Source organism: Callospermophilus lateralis, chromosome 7, assembly GCF_048772815.1.
Source record: "Callospermophilus lateralis isolate mCalLat2 chromosome 7, mCalLat2.hap1, whole genome shotgun sequence".
NCBI classification, from domain to species: Eukaryota; Metazoa; Chordata; class Mammalia; order Rodentia; family Sciuridae; genus Callospermophilus; species Callospermophilus lateralis.
In genome coordinates this window covers 19,515,956-19,531,561 of record NC_135311.1, presented here as the reverse complement: position 1 = coordinate 19,531,561, position 15,606 = coordinate 19,515,956, and the positions used below count along the sequence as shown (strand labels likewise).

The following is a 15,606-nucleotide window of genomic DNA, read 5'->3' as shown; positions in this document are numbered from 1 at the left end:
AAAGACCCCTTACCTGACCCTTGGCCCACGGTTATCAGGAGTGAGGGAGAACCCATTGCTAACAATCTGAGAGGGTGATGGGCAACAGCATCTTCTGGGAAGACCAGATTTGGGTTAAGGAGGCTGACGGGAATGTTTCCAGAAGAAGATGAGACTACAGAGAACATGTTAGTGTTTATGTCAGCCTCAAGGAGGAAATACACCCCAGAAGATCCGACAGTCACCATCTAGTGACTTCGCTGGCTTTGCCCGACCCAATTCACCGGTCAAATGAGTCACCTGCTACTTAAGGAAACTTACAATGCAGATTTCAATAATTTTATTTAATATATGCTGAGTTTGTTGCTATAGAAGAAATCGAGAGTCCCCGCAGAACACACAAAATATATACAGAAAAGTCCTGGGCAGGGCTGAGGCACCAGCGCTATTCCCTCTCCCCAGAATTCTCTAGCAGCTAATAAGGCACCTTATAAGAATCAAAACTTTCAGTTAAGTTTCCAGGCATATACACACAAGCAAAGGTTATTCTCTAAAAATCAAAGTGATGTGAAGGGGGTGATGGCGTCTAGGTCACCTGGCATCAACAGAACTGCAATAGACATGTGAGATGTATTTCAACACCCTTTATTAATGTTCTACTTGTATACCCTATACCAAGAGCTATCCTTCAGGCTTTTAGGAGGTAGGGGGAGACATGGTCCAGAGAGGGAGGAGGGAGACACCTGCTCAAATAGCAAGGTCACATTATAATGGTTACAAAACATGTACCAGTAAATCCACTGAAAGTGTGCTAAAGAACCCAGTGGATAAGATGGGGTGGGGGCAGTTATATTCCAACGGAAATATCTAAATACCACAGCTCAGGGAAAAATTTAAAAGGTTATAATATATCAGAAAGTAAGGAGCTAAATTATCCCCCACCCCATGACTAAGTTCCAAGGGCATAGATTCTTCCACACCTGTACAAAAGAGAAAGAACACACACCAACCTACCTTAAAGAGAAACTCAGTCAACCATCCACAAGTACAATCAGTGAGTAACTCGCAAATAAGCACTTGAACTATAAAATAAGATAAGGCACTTTGTTTTTAATTTTATCAGTCTCTTCAGAATTAATTGAGCTTGGGAATCCTCTGGAAATCTGAAATCCAGCTGTCTGGGGTTTTAGCAGGCTGAACTCGTCCGGGAAGCATCACAGTGCCACAGTCCTGAGCAGACTCGTCGAGGTGCTCTGCCCACCTATGTATGTGCACTCAGACTTCTCAGTCAGCTTCCCACAGCAAGACCAGTGAGGACGACCAGGATGGCCTTTGTGCCCATGGCCACAGCCCAGGTACCCACCTGCACAGTACAAAGAGGAGAGGAAAAAACAACCCTGAGAGTGCAGTCCAGATACCACGGAAACTGAACCTCCTGGCAACCCTGGACATTCCCTAAGGAAACCCCGAGGAGAGGAACAAGCTATCTGACCCTCCGTGGTAGGAGGATTCTCAAGACTCTTCACAGCAAATCCATGAAAGTCAACAAAGCTCTCCCAACAGCGTTTAAATGCACCAACCGAAGGCGATGAACTAGTTTGGCCTTTAACCGCAAAGTGAAAGGATTTGAATTTCAACTGTAAAATGAAATGAAAAAGAAGGGTAGATTAAAGGAAATGAAAAGGGAGGCTGGTACTGGAGTGGTTTTAAGGAAGGGTACAAAAGCCCATTTTATGGCCCACCATTAGAATAAGGACATGATAGAGCAATTTAAAAAATTAACTCCATCTATTGCCTGCGATCTCCCTACCACCAACAAAAGAGCCAGACCTGGTTTAACTGATCTAATCATCCACTCCCCAATCATTGCCTCATTTGGAATTTCTTTAAGGTTTTAAAAGGGGTAAGATGGGTCTATCTTTCTCAAATTGCTCAGCCTCCTGGAAAGGGTATAGACTGAAATTGAAAATCCCAGAGAAGCATGGGATTGCAGGATTGGTGAACTGTAGCAAAACCAAACAGATCTCAGAACTTTCAACCTGCAATATCAGCTCAGAATATAGAAGCCAGATTAAGTGGAACTTCTACTGTGTCTGCACACAAAACAGATTATGCTTCTTAGAAACAAAGCCTCAGTCCAAGCATCCCAACCTAGTGGCTATGTGGCAGTGCGGTGGGGTGGGGGATGTCACTTGATCCCTACTCCTGGAAGATAGTCCCAAGGGTAATGAATACTGCTCCTCCTTACCAGGCATGGTGCCTCCACAGGCACAGCGCGCGTTCTTCTGGCCTCCACTAGAGCAGAAGGTGCAGCAGTGAAACACACCTAGGTGTGGGCGCCGCTTTCTTCTCACAGTCACAGTGAATGGTGAGCCCTTCCGTGTTCAGGCCAAGAGCAAAGAACAGCACCTTATGAGTCAACAGGGTGTGCTGAGCATTGCTATGTGCTAAACAGTCTAGCCAAGGAGCCCGCCTTTGGAGGGACAAGGACAGTAGTAGAGAAACAGAAGAGAAGACAAGAACTCTGCTCAGCTGGGTGGGGGGTAGACACAAATGCAGTAAAATTGGAATCAAGGAGCCTGTGCAGCCTTCTGTCATACTTCTCACCATAGAAACTGCTTGACAGCACCCCTTGGACACTGAGTGGGATCCCACAGAGTCAGTTCTGTTCTCAGTGACATCTGAATTAGATAGGGCTTGTTTTGGTAAGATGGCAGAAAAGCAGAAGCCCATATCCTAATCAGGTTAAGCTTTTTTACCAGGAGTTCTGCCTCCCATGTGTGAAATGAAAGTTCGTAGACCACCTGATATGTCAATCATCTTGATTTGTGCTTTTCTGGGACTTCCTTTGGTCTTTAGGATGCTTAGTCTTAATTCTTAAGTAATCTCAGGGGTAATTTGTAGAACTTTGCCACCACAAGGCTGGGTCCTCCTGTGGCTCTATCTCCAGTTTCTCACCCACATGCCTTCTCCCCTTACATAGTGGGCTACCCTCTTTCCTCCTGTTCCTCCATCCTGGACACAACACATCTGTTTGCCCATCCACCTATCATGGGACTGTGAATGCATGGAAGGGAGAAAGGTTAACCCTCTGCAGCTAATAATTCTCCAGTAACTCTCCCACTCTCTTTAAGGATAACTTTCATTTTCTAATTTCTATCTACGTTAAACAAAAACAAAAATGTTTAATGAGTGTTGCACTTTGTCTATTCATATGTGAGAACCACATAGTCTGAGAAAGCACTAAGTAAAATGCCTGGAATCTTAGAAGCCTTTCCAATATTATATCCCCCCCCCCCTCATTTTAAAGGAGGGCCATGGACTGAAACCTCTCAAACTGTGAGCCAAAATATCTTTCCTTCTTTTAAGTTGATTATCTCAGGTATTTTGTTACAGAAAGCTAACACACAATTCATTTAAAAAACACAAACCAGGCATTGAAGAAATAGGTTCAAAATCTGATTTTGCTACAGAGCTACTGCATAGTGTGGCAAGTTTGGTCTTACTCTAATTGGACAATGATCTCCGTACTTGAGTGATTTTGAAGAAAACAGAAGTAATGTATAAAAACACCGAAACTTTTGTGACATACTGTGAGTAGGTAAGCAATAAGTGGCTGTTGAATGAGTCTGCCTAGTATACAAACTACTAGCCTAAGAGATCGTGATACTGCATAGTATTCTAGTATTCCCAGCAATGTTGTTTTCTGGGTGATGGGAATTTCTGACTACTCCAGTGTTAGCAGATGTAAACAAGAGAAAATCTGCGGGACATGGATTACCCAGTTTTAAAACACTTCACAAACCAGAAAGTATCATAGTTCTTTGTGGAGGTGGCATAGTAACCATGGTAACAGGTAAGCATATATGTAAAACAGAGTAGAGAATTACATGGGCAGATGGTTAGGCAGATGGATGATGGTCAGTTGAGAGGAGGGGGTATAACCCTACCAATTATGTCCCAGCCAGTCTGCGTCTGGTCAGTTTGCACAACTCTGGAAAATACTGAGCTAGACTACATTCTGTCTGCTGATAGATTGCGCGTGTTTGGGGCATCTTCCCCAAATTAAGAATTCCAACAAACTGACTAAGAGAATGATAAAAATATAAGCAGAACTGCCAGGAGGGGAAATAGGGATAAAGAGTTCTTATGATCACTAGAATCCTCTAGTAAGAATAAGAGTGGCAAAATCTAGGCTTTTTCTACAGTGAGGAGATGGGGGGAAATAAGAAGAGAATCTTACTCAATCTTTATGCAGCTGATCTTATGATATGTCACCAGATCCCAAAAATAACAGAACCAGGGGAGCAGGGTAAAAGGAGCCGGGGCCAGCATGTGCTGGGGGTGGGGTCTTACTTACCTGCACATGCTGCTTTTTGATGCAGACCCACACGGTGTAGAGTCCAGGTTCCTTGGGGGTGTAGGAAACGCAGTACGTTCCATCCTTGTTATCTTGGACCATTGTCCTGACTGGACTAAATGGAGACAAGAATTAAAAAAATCCTATTCCCTCTCACAAACCTGCTTCAGCTGCCTACCATTTTAGGATGTGAACTCTTACATCATTTCACTCGATAACAATTTTAAACATCCCCCAAAGGGGATGCTTCTTCTACTTGTCTCAGAGGTTAACTTTCAGTCCTTTATACTTCAATTCCAGAGAGATAGAAATATGCTTCTAGCATAACTTAGTAGCAAAGGTAGGTTAAATTTTAGGAAGGGTAAAATTCAGTTCAATCTGGAAAAAGTTCCATCTATTCCAAAGCTGGGAAGAAGGTAATCTAAGGGGCAGACTAAATCTTTGAGAGAGTATTGGATATAAGAAAACAATCCACAAAAGAAAACAGATTTGGTCCAACTGATTATAACATGTTTTTTTCATAAAGATAACATGGACTACTACACTTGCATCTCCAATAACTCAAAGGACCTCATGTTTCCAGTTTCCTCACTGCTTATTACCCACGACACCTAACTGCACAACACAAACCTGTCTTTCTTATCTTTAGGGAGAACTGCAACATGGACATTGTCTCCTCCCCTGCCCATGCTCTCTCCTGTTGCATCTTTACAAAGTACGGTGAAAGAGGCTGTTTGTTTTTCCCGAGCTCTGTGGAGATCTGCAAAAAATAAACACTCAGTGCTCACCTCAAAGGCAAACCATAGTGACCACATCCCCAGGTAAGATACCATCTAGCTTTTTCTTTTCAGAACACAGGTTGTGCTTCCTGCTTATTGTAACCATCCTATTCTTTCTTTTCTCTTTCCCTTCTGCCTTCCTGAGTATATCTCTTGGGAATTCCTCCTGGGAGGTTGCCTCCTGAGTTGTACACGTTCCTGAACTTTATCTTCACTTCTTAAGGAAGCTTTGAAAAGACTCAGGATGGATCTAGGTACTTGGAGAAGGAAATCTCTAGATCTGTGAGAGGTCAGTCACTGCAAAACCATACTCTCTGAGCTCTGGATCCTGCTGGAATAGGCAGGGGATACAGCTGACCAATTTGGACCCTCCGTGTTGTGAGATCGTCTGCAACACAGCAGCTTGTGTCAAGCTGGAGGGTTATCAAATGCTACAGCCTTCAGCCCAGCATCCAGATGAACCTGGTCTCCTAGCCCAGGCTTCATAACTAATAAGAGGTCTATGGAGAGGCTCATGAAGGGTCTAAAAATCTCCTCAAAGTATATGCCCTAGTTTCATTGGTGTTTCTGGGGGAATAGATCATTCTTAAAAGGTATCTGTGACTTCCAAAGTTATGAATTCCTTGCCAGAGTCAGGATGATTCTTGAACTCAATTTTCCCATCAGGACTTATCTATGAAATATATATTTGACTAATCTGCTTCTTTTAGAAATACAACACAGGGCAAAAGAAACCATTTCTTTCCCTGATGAATGAAACACCTATTCTTTTTGGTAGGGGTTGGTGACCAGGGATTGAACTCAGGGGCACTTGACCACTAAGCCACACTCCCAGCCCTATTTTGTGTTTTATTTCGAGACAGAGACTCACTGAATTTCTTAGCACCTTTCTCTTATGCTGAGGCTGCCTCTGAACTTGTGATCCTCCTGCCTCAGCCTCCCGAGCTGCTGGGATTACAGGTGTGCACCACCACGCCCAGTACCTATCATATTCTTTTACATGCCAATGACATAAGGCTTACGTAAACCAAGAATGGGCATGGAAGAAAGGAAAACATAATGTCGTCTTCCTCATTTCTCTCTAACCTCCTACACAGCATGATGCAGGCAGCTGAGGCTTGCCACACTGAGCTGGCAGACCTCACCCTGCCCTTGTCATTGCCCTTATTTATCTCTGCAGACACTGTCCCAATTCTAACCTCTGATGGAAACAAAGCATGATCCCTGGGTTTCTGGTAGTTCCTACTTGTCTGAAGTGGAACAGGGTGAAGTCTCACACCTGTATTACATATCAACAGCACTCTGACCAGAACAAATCCGAAAGAAAGGGGCAAGACAGCAGATCACTGTCTTGAACCAATCTATCGCTTTTCCAGTTGAACAAGCCCCAGTTCTTGAAACACCACGTCCCTGTCCACTGCCCTCTCAATGCCCATGACAAATGCCTTCCTACCTTCTCCTTGAAGGACACATTTGGCTGGATCCACCTCTTTGGTGTTAATGGCCCCATACACTTCATAGCCATGGCACTGGCCCGCCTTCTCCTGAGGAGAGAAGCTTATGTGATCGTTTACTCCAGGGTGGGTGTTATATTCCACCTTGTTCAGCTTCCTGAGCCGTTCTACCACCACCCCCTTGGTGATGAGGATTTCCAAATCCGAGCCGCTGGTCAGCAAGTGCTCCGTGAACTCCACTCCAGTCCGCATGTCGGCCAGCAGCTGCTCCAGCTGTGCTTTCTGCAGCTGCAGGGAGTTTTCCTTCTGGACCCGTATGTCTTCCAGTTGCTTCAGCATCTTGTTCCGGTGCTCCTCGATGGCCTTGATGTAGCCCTCGGAGAACTTTCGCACGTCGGCAGCCACTGCCTCCACTCGCTTCTGGAGGGCACTGTTCACCCTTTTGATCTGAGCCAGGGCTTCCTCCAGGGCCTCCACGCGGGGCTGGGTGCCCCTGAGGAGCTCCCGCACCGAGTCCCCATGCTTGTGGATGACGTTGCTGGTGAAGTCGTAGGGGTGCTCCCGGTGCTCCCCCACCACACAATCACGGCACACAGGCCGGTCACAGAATTCACAGAACAGTCTCAGCTCCTCTGCAGGGTGAATAGGACACAGGATAGGCTTTCCAACCCGACTGTAGCCTTTCAGATCTTTGAGGTCCACCATGGTGTGATAACTGGTTTTCTTCTGTCGCCTGGGAACAAGCCGGTAGGAACAGGATATTAGGGAATGATTCCAAGGAGGAACATAGTTTGGCAGAGGTTTTAGGAGAATGGGCTCTGAAAAATAAATCTGAGTTCCATTCCTTGTTCTAACCCCTAACTGCATGATCCTCTCTGATTCATTACTTGTCGGTACAGTAGGACCAATACCTACCTAAAATGGCTGTTATTCCAGAACAAAATAGGAGTGCTCTTGGGCTTTGGCTTGGGACACTTTTTTGCAAATGGTTGTAAGGCCAAGATGACATCCTAACTTTCCCCAGTAATTTGGTGAATTTGGACAAAAAGTCACGGCCTGCTTCTACAGTAAGCTAGAGATGAACACTATGAAAACCAGCACCAAGCTACATAAACTGCCAAATGGCATAGCAATTAAAAAGCTACCTAGCTGGACAAGGTGGTGCACACCTATAATGTAGGCAACTTGGGAGGCTGACACAGGAGGATTCCAAGTTCAATGGGAGCCTGGGCAACTTAGCAAGACCTTGCCTCAAAATTAAAAATAAAAAAGGTCAGTGGTAAAAACAAAGAAAAAGTTAAAAGCAGTAGCTGGCCCTGACAAAAACTTTTATCTGGCTTTCACCTAAAGCATTTTCTTAGACCAATACCTATCACCCACCATCAGCAGACTAGAATGTCTTTTAAGAGTCATCAACATTATTAAAAAGTGAAATCAATGGTTAGGAAAAAAAAAAATCAAAGCTTTCTTTTAATTCCCCTTTTTTTGTAGCCCTCCAGAGATTCAGGGAAATCCTTAGGAAACCTTGGTACTGCTCAGAGTTTCCCTATTAGCATTATATTAACTTGAAGCTTGAGTGCCTAACCTGGCACCAGAAGAGTAGTTGCATAGAAATAGGGTCAGCTGTTTGGCTGGCAGCAATACAGTCACAGGGATTGTCATATAATTACCAGATAAAAATAGAAAGAGTGAAGACTACTAATTTGTTCTGTTGGTAAGGCCAGAAAACAAATGGAAGTCAGAACTTAAGAACTATTTTAGGCTAATCCTAAAAGCTTAGTCATTTTATATTTGGACATCCTAGAGTGAAGTAGGGTAGGGTATCAAGGGAAAAATGAATGATCCATCTGACAAACTGTTCACAAAGTGTGATAGAAGACATATTTGGCACCCCAAATAATATCTACCTCTCCAAGCTACAGAGTAACTCGATGGCATAAGGCTGAACTGAGGTCTAGTTAATCAGCTCCTATCCTAAGATGGCATTCGTTAACACACACACACACACACACACACACACACAGAATAGTCTAAAGATCTGGATTTAAGACTTGATTCTATTACCCATTTACTTACCAAATGTTGGACCTTGGCAAATTCCTTCAATTAATAAATGATGATGAAAATAGTGCTGCCTTTCTATAAGAGTTGCAATGATCATATGAGATCAAGGGCAGAATCTATGCTATTATACTATCCTACCATTTCTCCAGCACCTACTACACTTATGCATTACACAAATGACTGATGATAAAAGGAAACTGAATGTGCTTTGAAAAGGATTATGCAAACCTTCACTGTTATTACTACAAGTATTACTCTAAGCTGATGGGGTTAACTACTGTGCTAGAGTGTTTGCTATTGCATTGTGAATTAGTCTTTGATCTTTGATGGTATTAGAGAAAGTTTTCCTTTTAAATTACCCACCAAAGATTTCTTTTCTCTTTTTGGGGAGGGGAGGGTAACCAGGGATTGAACCTAGGGGCACTTAATCATTGAGCCACATCCCCAGCCCTTTTTTTGTATTTTATTTAGAGACGGGGCCTCACTAAGCTGCTGAGGCTAGCTTTGAACTCACAATCTTCCGGCCTCAGCTTCCTGAGCCACTGGGATTACAGGTGTGTGCCGATGCACCCAGCCAAGATTTCTGTCTTAACACCACTTTGTACTCCACTCTTAAGTCACACAGGTTGCGTATCCCATCTTTACCTATGAGCTTGGCAGCAGAATTGGCAGAGATTGGATTTGCAGGTCTGACACCTCTTCTCCACTTCCCTGTCATTGCACAGGTCACACACCAGGCCCTGGCCTTCCCCATGCAGATTCTCCAGCATGACATCATTCATGGCCAGGTGGTCTAAGGTTAAAGCCTTCACTCCACCTATGGGCAGGTCCACCTGGGCATCACATACAGGACAGAGGATGCCAATCTGCGACTGCTGATTTCGTGGTTTGAGTTCCTGGAATATGGACCCCTCAGAGCTTGTGTCAGAGTCTCCCCCTCGCATGTCCACTACTGAGAAGGGTTCCAGCTGCTCCAGACATGTGGTGCAAACCGTGTGCAAACAAGGCAAGAGCCTGGGGGCTTTGAAAAGCCCCATGCACAAAGGGCAGCGAGTCTTGCCTGAGTTCCCAGCTGCAGTCCCACTGGGGAGTTTGTGCACAAAGCCCAAAAGTGGCTTCTTGTTTTCTGACATATTCCCAAGGTTTGTGCCCAGTATCAGAAAAGACCCTGGGCAGTTCTATAATGGTGCAGCTGATTAAACCCACCCAGAGAGAAAGTTTCCAGAACTTGAACAGAGACCATGGGGAATCGCTTGTTGGCAAATAAAAGGGCAAACGGGAGGTAGAGGATACCTCCAAGAAACCATCCACAAATCTACTCAAGATCTGTGGTAGGGCCCCCTCCTTTCCATGGCATCCCATACCAAACACACCCACAGCCTCCTGTTTCCCAATTCCTCCCCCTTTGCACTTCCAGGTCTAAGTCTCCAAGCTAGCCCTACCGCTAACTCCAAGACCCCTGCCTCTCACTCCCCCCATGCCCACCCGCCTCCTGCAGCCCGTCCCAAGGTCCCGTGCAACACGCTACAAGCGATGAGGTAGAGGGTCCTCTGGCTCCTTCCCTCTGCGGAGGGCGTGCAGCGGGAAAGAGAGCTGCGAGTCTCCGCTAGCTCCTCTGTAGGCACCTCCTCCCAGCGCTTTGGCCCAGCAGGCCCGAAAACTAGCGCCGGTCCTCGCACCAATCCCAGTCCTTGTCGGCTCCGGGAACTCCAATCACCGTCTGAGAGAGGCGGACCTTGCCGTTCTGGGCCCAGCCGCCCTCCAGATTGACACCAACGTCATCCAATAAGCTTGGGCAACTCCGCCTCCCCTGCAGTTCACTGGCGGGGACCCAGTCGGAGGCAGGGCGAGGGAAAGATCAAGGCTAGGAGTAAGCGGCACAGTATAGCCAGCGTCACCATTTTACGAACACTATCCCTTTATCCCAGTCGCAGCCAGAGAGTACTGATGTGCAGCAGGGTCGGCCTCCTTTTTGCTTTCGGGTGGATCCCAGGAACGCAGACTGAGCTCTCCCATTGGTGGGCGGCGCTGTCAGTTGACACCGGGCTCAGCCCGGAGCATGCTGGGAGTTGTAGGCGTTGTTTTCCGGCTCCGGAGGCGTGGAGAGCGGCGGTGGACCTTCTTCTCTTAGCGTGCGAGCCTGCGAGGTTCCTAAATTTTAGCCCCGAAGTCCCTAAGGCCCAGCGAGAGGGTTATAAGAACTCCAGCGGTTCGCTAACTTGTGGCATTTTTCGGGGGTGAGGGCACCTCAGACTGGTTCTAGGAACCACTTGGGGAGGGTGGGGCCACTAACCAATTAGAGTGGAGGTCTCGATTTGGGGGAACCCCACTCTGGATTCCTGTTGCGTTAGAAGTATTTGTTTCACCCTGTTCGGGGAAGCGTTTAGATGACAAAAGGTGTTAAATATTTATCACCTGAAAAGCTAGGTGCAAAGAAAGTTTGGCTTGATCTTTTCCTGGGACTCAAACCCCTGGTCTCTCACATGCTGGGTGAGTGCTTTGCCACTGAGCTACATGACCAGACCCTGCTGCTTTTTTTTTCTTTTTTTTTTTTCTTTATCAGCCCTGACTGGTCACAATGGGACAGTGGAAGATGTCAGTGAGGGTCAAGTCCTTTGTGGGTTCACCAACTAACTAGGAAGACGGACATACGGAGCACCTTAGCTTTATACTTAACCTCTTTTAAGTGTTCTTACTAAGAATCTCTGATTTGGTCATATGGGGGCCTTTGCTACACCTAGGATCTGGAACCTTTATCTCCCTAATTCCAAAGAATAATGACATGCTGACACCTTACCCTCTGCCTGTCTTCATTATCTCCAGTCACATTAGCTTGTCTAATGTGCCAGTCTGTCATACTTATTGATGACCTCACCTATTTGAATTGGACCTATGGACAGCTGTTTTATTGATACCTTCATTATGCTATAGATTGTATGCTCTAGGTATGGTTCCTGGAGCCTAAGCTTTAACTGAAAAGCCTCCAAAATATGAAAAGAAAGCTATAAAATTGAAAAAAAAAATGAAACGTCTGGTGATTTCTAAAATATAATGTCAGTCTGGGAGTGTAGCTCAGGGGAAGAATGCTTGCTTTCTCTGTGTGAGGGCCTGGCTTCCATCCATAGCACTAAAGAAAAGGGCGGGGGAAGGGGGACACGGATCTTGTATGTGTTGGCATCCACTGGGAGGATCTAACTGCAGCATAAGTAAAAAATAATGTCAATGAGTCAAATGCCATTTGATATAAAATTTACATGCCGTTTCCAAGATATTCAGGCCTACAAGGGTCTTAAAATAGTTCTTACCTGGGTCACTTCAGCCTCTTGTCTTCTGACTTACCCTAATTCAGAATCTGCTTTCTTCAGGTTTGCTGGAATTAAGTCACAAAAACTGTGTGGACTTGTGTTGCTATATATTGTTGCTCTGAACTTCTGGCTTTAAATACTCTGATACCTGGTTATACTTCGTTTCATATCTTATTCATGCTGTATCACATTTCCCATGGCAGGTGTTCCAAGCTTCTCTTGTTTAAGAAGCGTTTTATCATTTACATGTGCATTATCTCATTTAATCTTCTCATAACTTTGTGAGTTGCAAGGAGGGCTGGTGGCCAGCCCAAGGTAACATATATGGGACTTAAACCCAGTCATATGACGTCATGTCTATGATTCTACCCCAGCCATCTCTGCTCTTTTCTTTCTCAGCTCTTAAGCATCAAATCCCTCAGACACTCACTTGCTAACTACCTTCAGTTAAGTGAGAAAATGAAATTACCTAGAGGACTCCTTCACCTTTTAAAATATTCTCTCATACCTCTCCTGATTGCCTTTCTTTTATTACAAGATTAGCCCTCAAGAATTTTGTTCTTTATCCCAATCTCTTCTGCCTCTACAAAACCTTGCTTCTCCTGTGTTTTTAATCAGTCCTTTTGTAACACGTTCTTTTCTGCCAAGAATTATGATCAAATTGTGAAGGGGGAAACAAATCCCCCCTTAACCCAGATCTCCTTCAACTTAATTAACTTTGGTAGTCTTCACCACTATATTTCCCAAGAGTAGTCTCTCGGCTTTTATCACCATCTTGTCATTATCACCATCACCACCCATTTATTTCCCGCTTCTTTCCTGTTAAAACATTCCTCTTACAGATAACAAGTGACTATATTTCTCTCCTCTCCTCATCATTGTTATGTACTTCCTCTTTAAAACTTGCTTCCTAAGACCTGTGCAATGCTTTGTTCTGGTCTAATCTCTTGGGCTGCTCTCACATTCTTCTTCCTCATTAGTTCCTCTTACTCCATTTTATCCTCTACCTTTTCTCTCAACATTTCCCCCTATGCGGTGGACTCTCAGATCCATACTTCCAGTACTGACTTTTCCCCTAAGCTTTTGTCACAACCATCTATTATAAATCTCCCAAACGTGTCCTCCATTGCCTTAACCCCCACGTATCTTAAACTTCATTGAACTTCTTTGCTTGTTAAACTGCGCTGTTTGAATGTCCCTATTTCATTCCCTTTGGAGTATCATCATTCTCCCTTCCCTCCAGCTTGAAACCTAATAGTACTCTTAGCCTCCTTTATCTTTTTCCATATCCAGGCAGGCACCAGTTTCTTTCCATCTTCATTGCCAACACTTTACTGCATAAAAATTTTAAGATGGCATAGGACTTTATCACCCTTATCTCAAGTATCACAGTAGTCTCTGAATTATCTTTGACTTCCTTTTTAAAATTGCTCTAGTTTGGTTTTCCAGATTAATTGTAAAATCACGTTAAAACATGGGACAAGTCAGTCTTTGTTTTAAAATCTTTGGTAGCTCTTCGTATCCTTAAGATAACATCTGAATTTCTTTATGGAGTCACAAAACCAGCTTTGAGGTATTCTCTAAATATTGCCAAGCCCATTTCTTGATCTTTGCCAGTTCATCTTTAACTTTTTTCCACTTTTAGCATTTTAGGCCTACCCTTCCTTCTACATCAGGCCTGCTTTGCACTAAATACCTGAAGCTTTTCCTGTTACTCTGAGGCTCCAAATTTGAGCTCTAATAGTTCTTTTTCCTATATTGTTCACAATGCAATTTGTGCTTCCTTGTAGTATTGTTTTTGTTTGTTATGTAAGTGTATATATATATATATATATATATATATATATGTATGTGTGTATCTATGCATATATACACATATGTATGTATAGATTATGTACATAACTTATGCACACAAATATGTATTTCTTATTTCTCTATTAAGAAGAAAGTCCTTAGTAACCTAGTGTCTACACAGTAGGCATTAGATAAAGATATCTTGTTATGAGGCAGAAAATAGTGATCTCAAATAATGAGGGAACCAACTGGATCACATTTGACTCATAGTATTGCAGATAGTACAGACCGTAAGTGGTATGGATTGAGATCATGGGATGAGAGAGAGTTTATTAAAGACATTCCCTTCCCAGAATTAGTTCAGTGTCTTACTCCAGGCGGAGACATTGCTTCATCTATCTGGGGACTCCAGATGGTAAATAGAGGGAAGCAAAAGTTATGTTATCAGAGGCACAGGACTGATGAAAGCAACCAGATTCATCAAAGTTCTATTGCATTTCACTCTGCTCCTGTTGCTCAACACAGGGAAGATACTGAAATCAAGAAAATCAGGAAGGGAAGACAACTCATCAGGAAAGCAGGCAGGTCTGAATTGGACATTTCTCTTGATTAGTACCACCAGACATTTGGAAATGGAAACATTCTATTTTTGACCCTTACACCTGTCTATCAGTCATCATCCCTCTTCCTTTATTTCAAAGGAAATAGAATCCTTTTTTCTGAGGCCTGTGCTCTGGAGTCCAGTCTCCTCTCTTCTGTCTTTATCCTCTCTTTTCTGGTAAAGCTCTATGTTAGCTCATAGCTATGCTTAAGTCTTCAACCCTGGATAGCTCTTCAGTTTCTAATCTCCCTCCTTTTAATTGCCAAGACTCATGAAAAGAAAAGTCCTCACTTGGCTTCTCTGGTTCTTTTCCTTGCATTTAACTCCTGCATATAGAACACTCTCGCATTTGCTGGTACCATTCTTCTGAAATTGCTTTTGCCAAAGTCACCAATAGATTCCTATTTGCTAAATCCAATGGATACTTTTCAGTTCTTATGAATTTGTTATAGCTTTCAACACAACTTTCTTCTCCTTAAAACTTTCTCCTTCCATGGTTGACACATTCCCGATTTTCTTTCTCCTTCTTGTCCCTCTGACCACTCCTTTTTTTTTTTTTTCCTGCAGTATACTACTTCTTCCACTTGGCTCTTGAATGTTATCGTTTGCCAGGGTCCTTAGTCCTTTTTTTAAACTTCTTTATCTTCCCCTTGATCATTGTGGGGTTTGGAGGTGGTGTATCAGTCTACTTGTTACGTGGAGTCTCATTTTACTACTATCATTATTACCTTCGTGGTATCTGAATTCACCCCTTCCTTTCCATCCTTCTCTTCCTTTGGTTCATTTTTATTCTTTGAATTCTACCTGGTGTCCCTATTTCTAATCCATTCTCTACAATCCCATTAGCGATCTTTCTGAAGTTTCAATTTGATGTGCTTCTTGGTAGCTCTTTAGTACCTTCATTTACTTGCCAAATATCCTGTGGACACCTGGAATATATTTTCCCCAAATGTTTTCATGGTTCGCTTCCTGCTAGAAATGCAAGTTCCACGAAGACAGGGACTTTTGATATGTGCCAGGCACTAGAGATACATCATTGTTAGAACAAGCAAAAATCCCCGCTCTTGAGGAACTTATCTTCTCTTAGGGTAAAGCAGCCATTAAACAATAAATGTCACAACTACATAAACTATATAGTGAGTAGAAGGTAGGAAGTGCCACGGGCAAATGAAGCTCAGTGAAGAGCATCCTGTAGGCAACGTGGGGTGTTGCAATTTAAATGGAGTGATCAAGCTAAGTTTCAATGAGGTGATATCTGAGCAAAGACTTG

General features: G+C 43.8%; 1 protein-coding gene across 1 annotated transcript; it reads right to left on the bottom strand.

Moving 5' to 3' along the window:
* Positions 1 to 1,069: 1,069 nt before the first annotated feature.
* Positions 1,070 to 10,071, bottom strand: Trim45 (tripartite motif containing 45). Its single transcript, XM_076861722.1, has 6 exons — positions 9,282 to 10,071; positions 6,572 to 7,305; positions 4,970 to 5,099; positions 4,340 to 4,454; positions 2,228 to 2,354; positions 1,070 to 1,342 (listed from the first exon to the last, which is right to left on the bottom strand). The coding sequence occupies exons 1-6, from the start codon at positions 9,767 to 9,769 to the stop codon at positions 1,194 to 1,196; spliced, it is 1,743 nt and encodes a 580-aa protein (XP_076717837.1). The 5' UTR covers positions 9,770 to 10,071; the 3' UTR covers positions 1,070 to 1,193.
* Between the last annotated feature and the right edge of the window lie 5,535 nt (positions 10,072 to 15,606).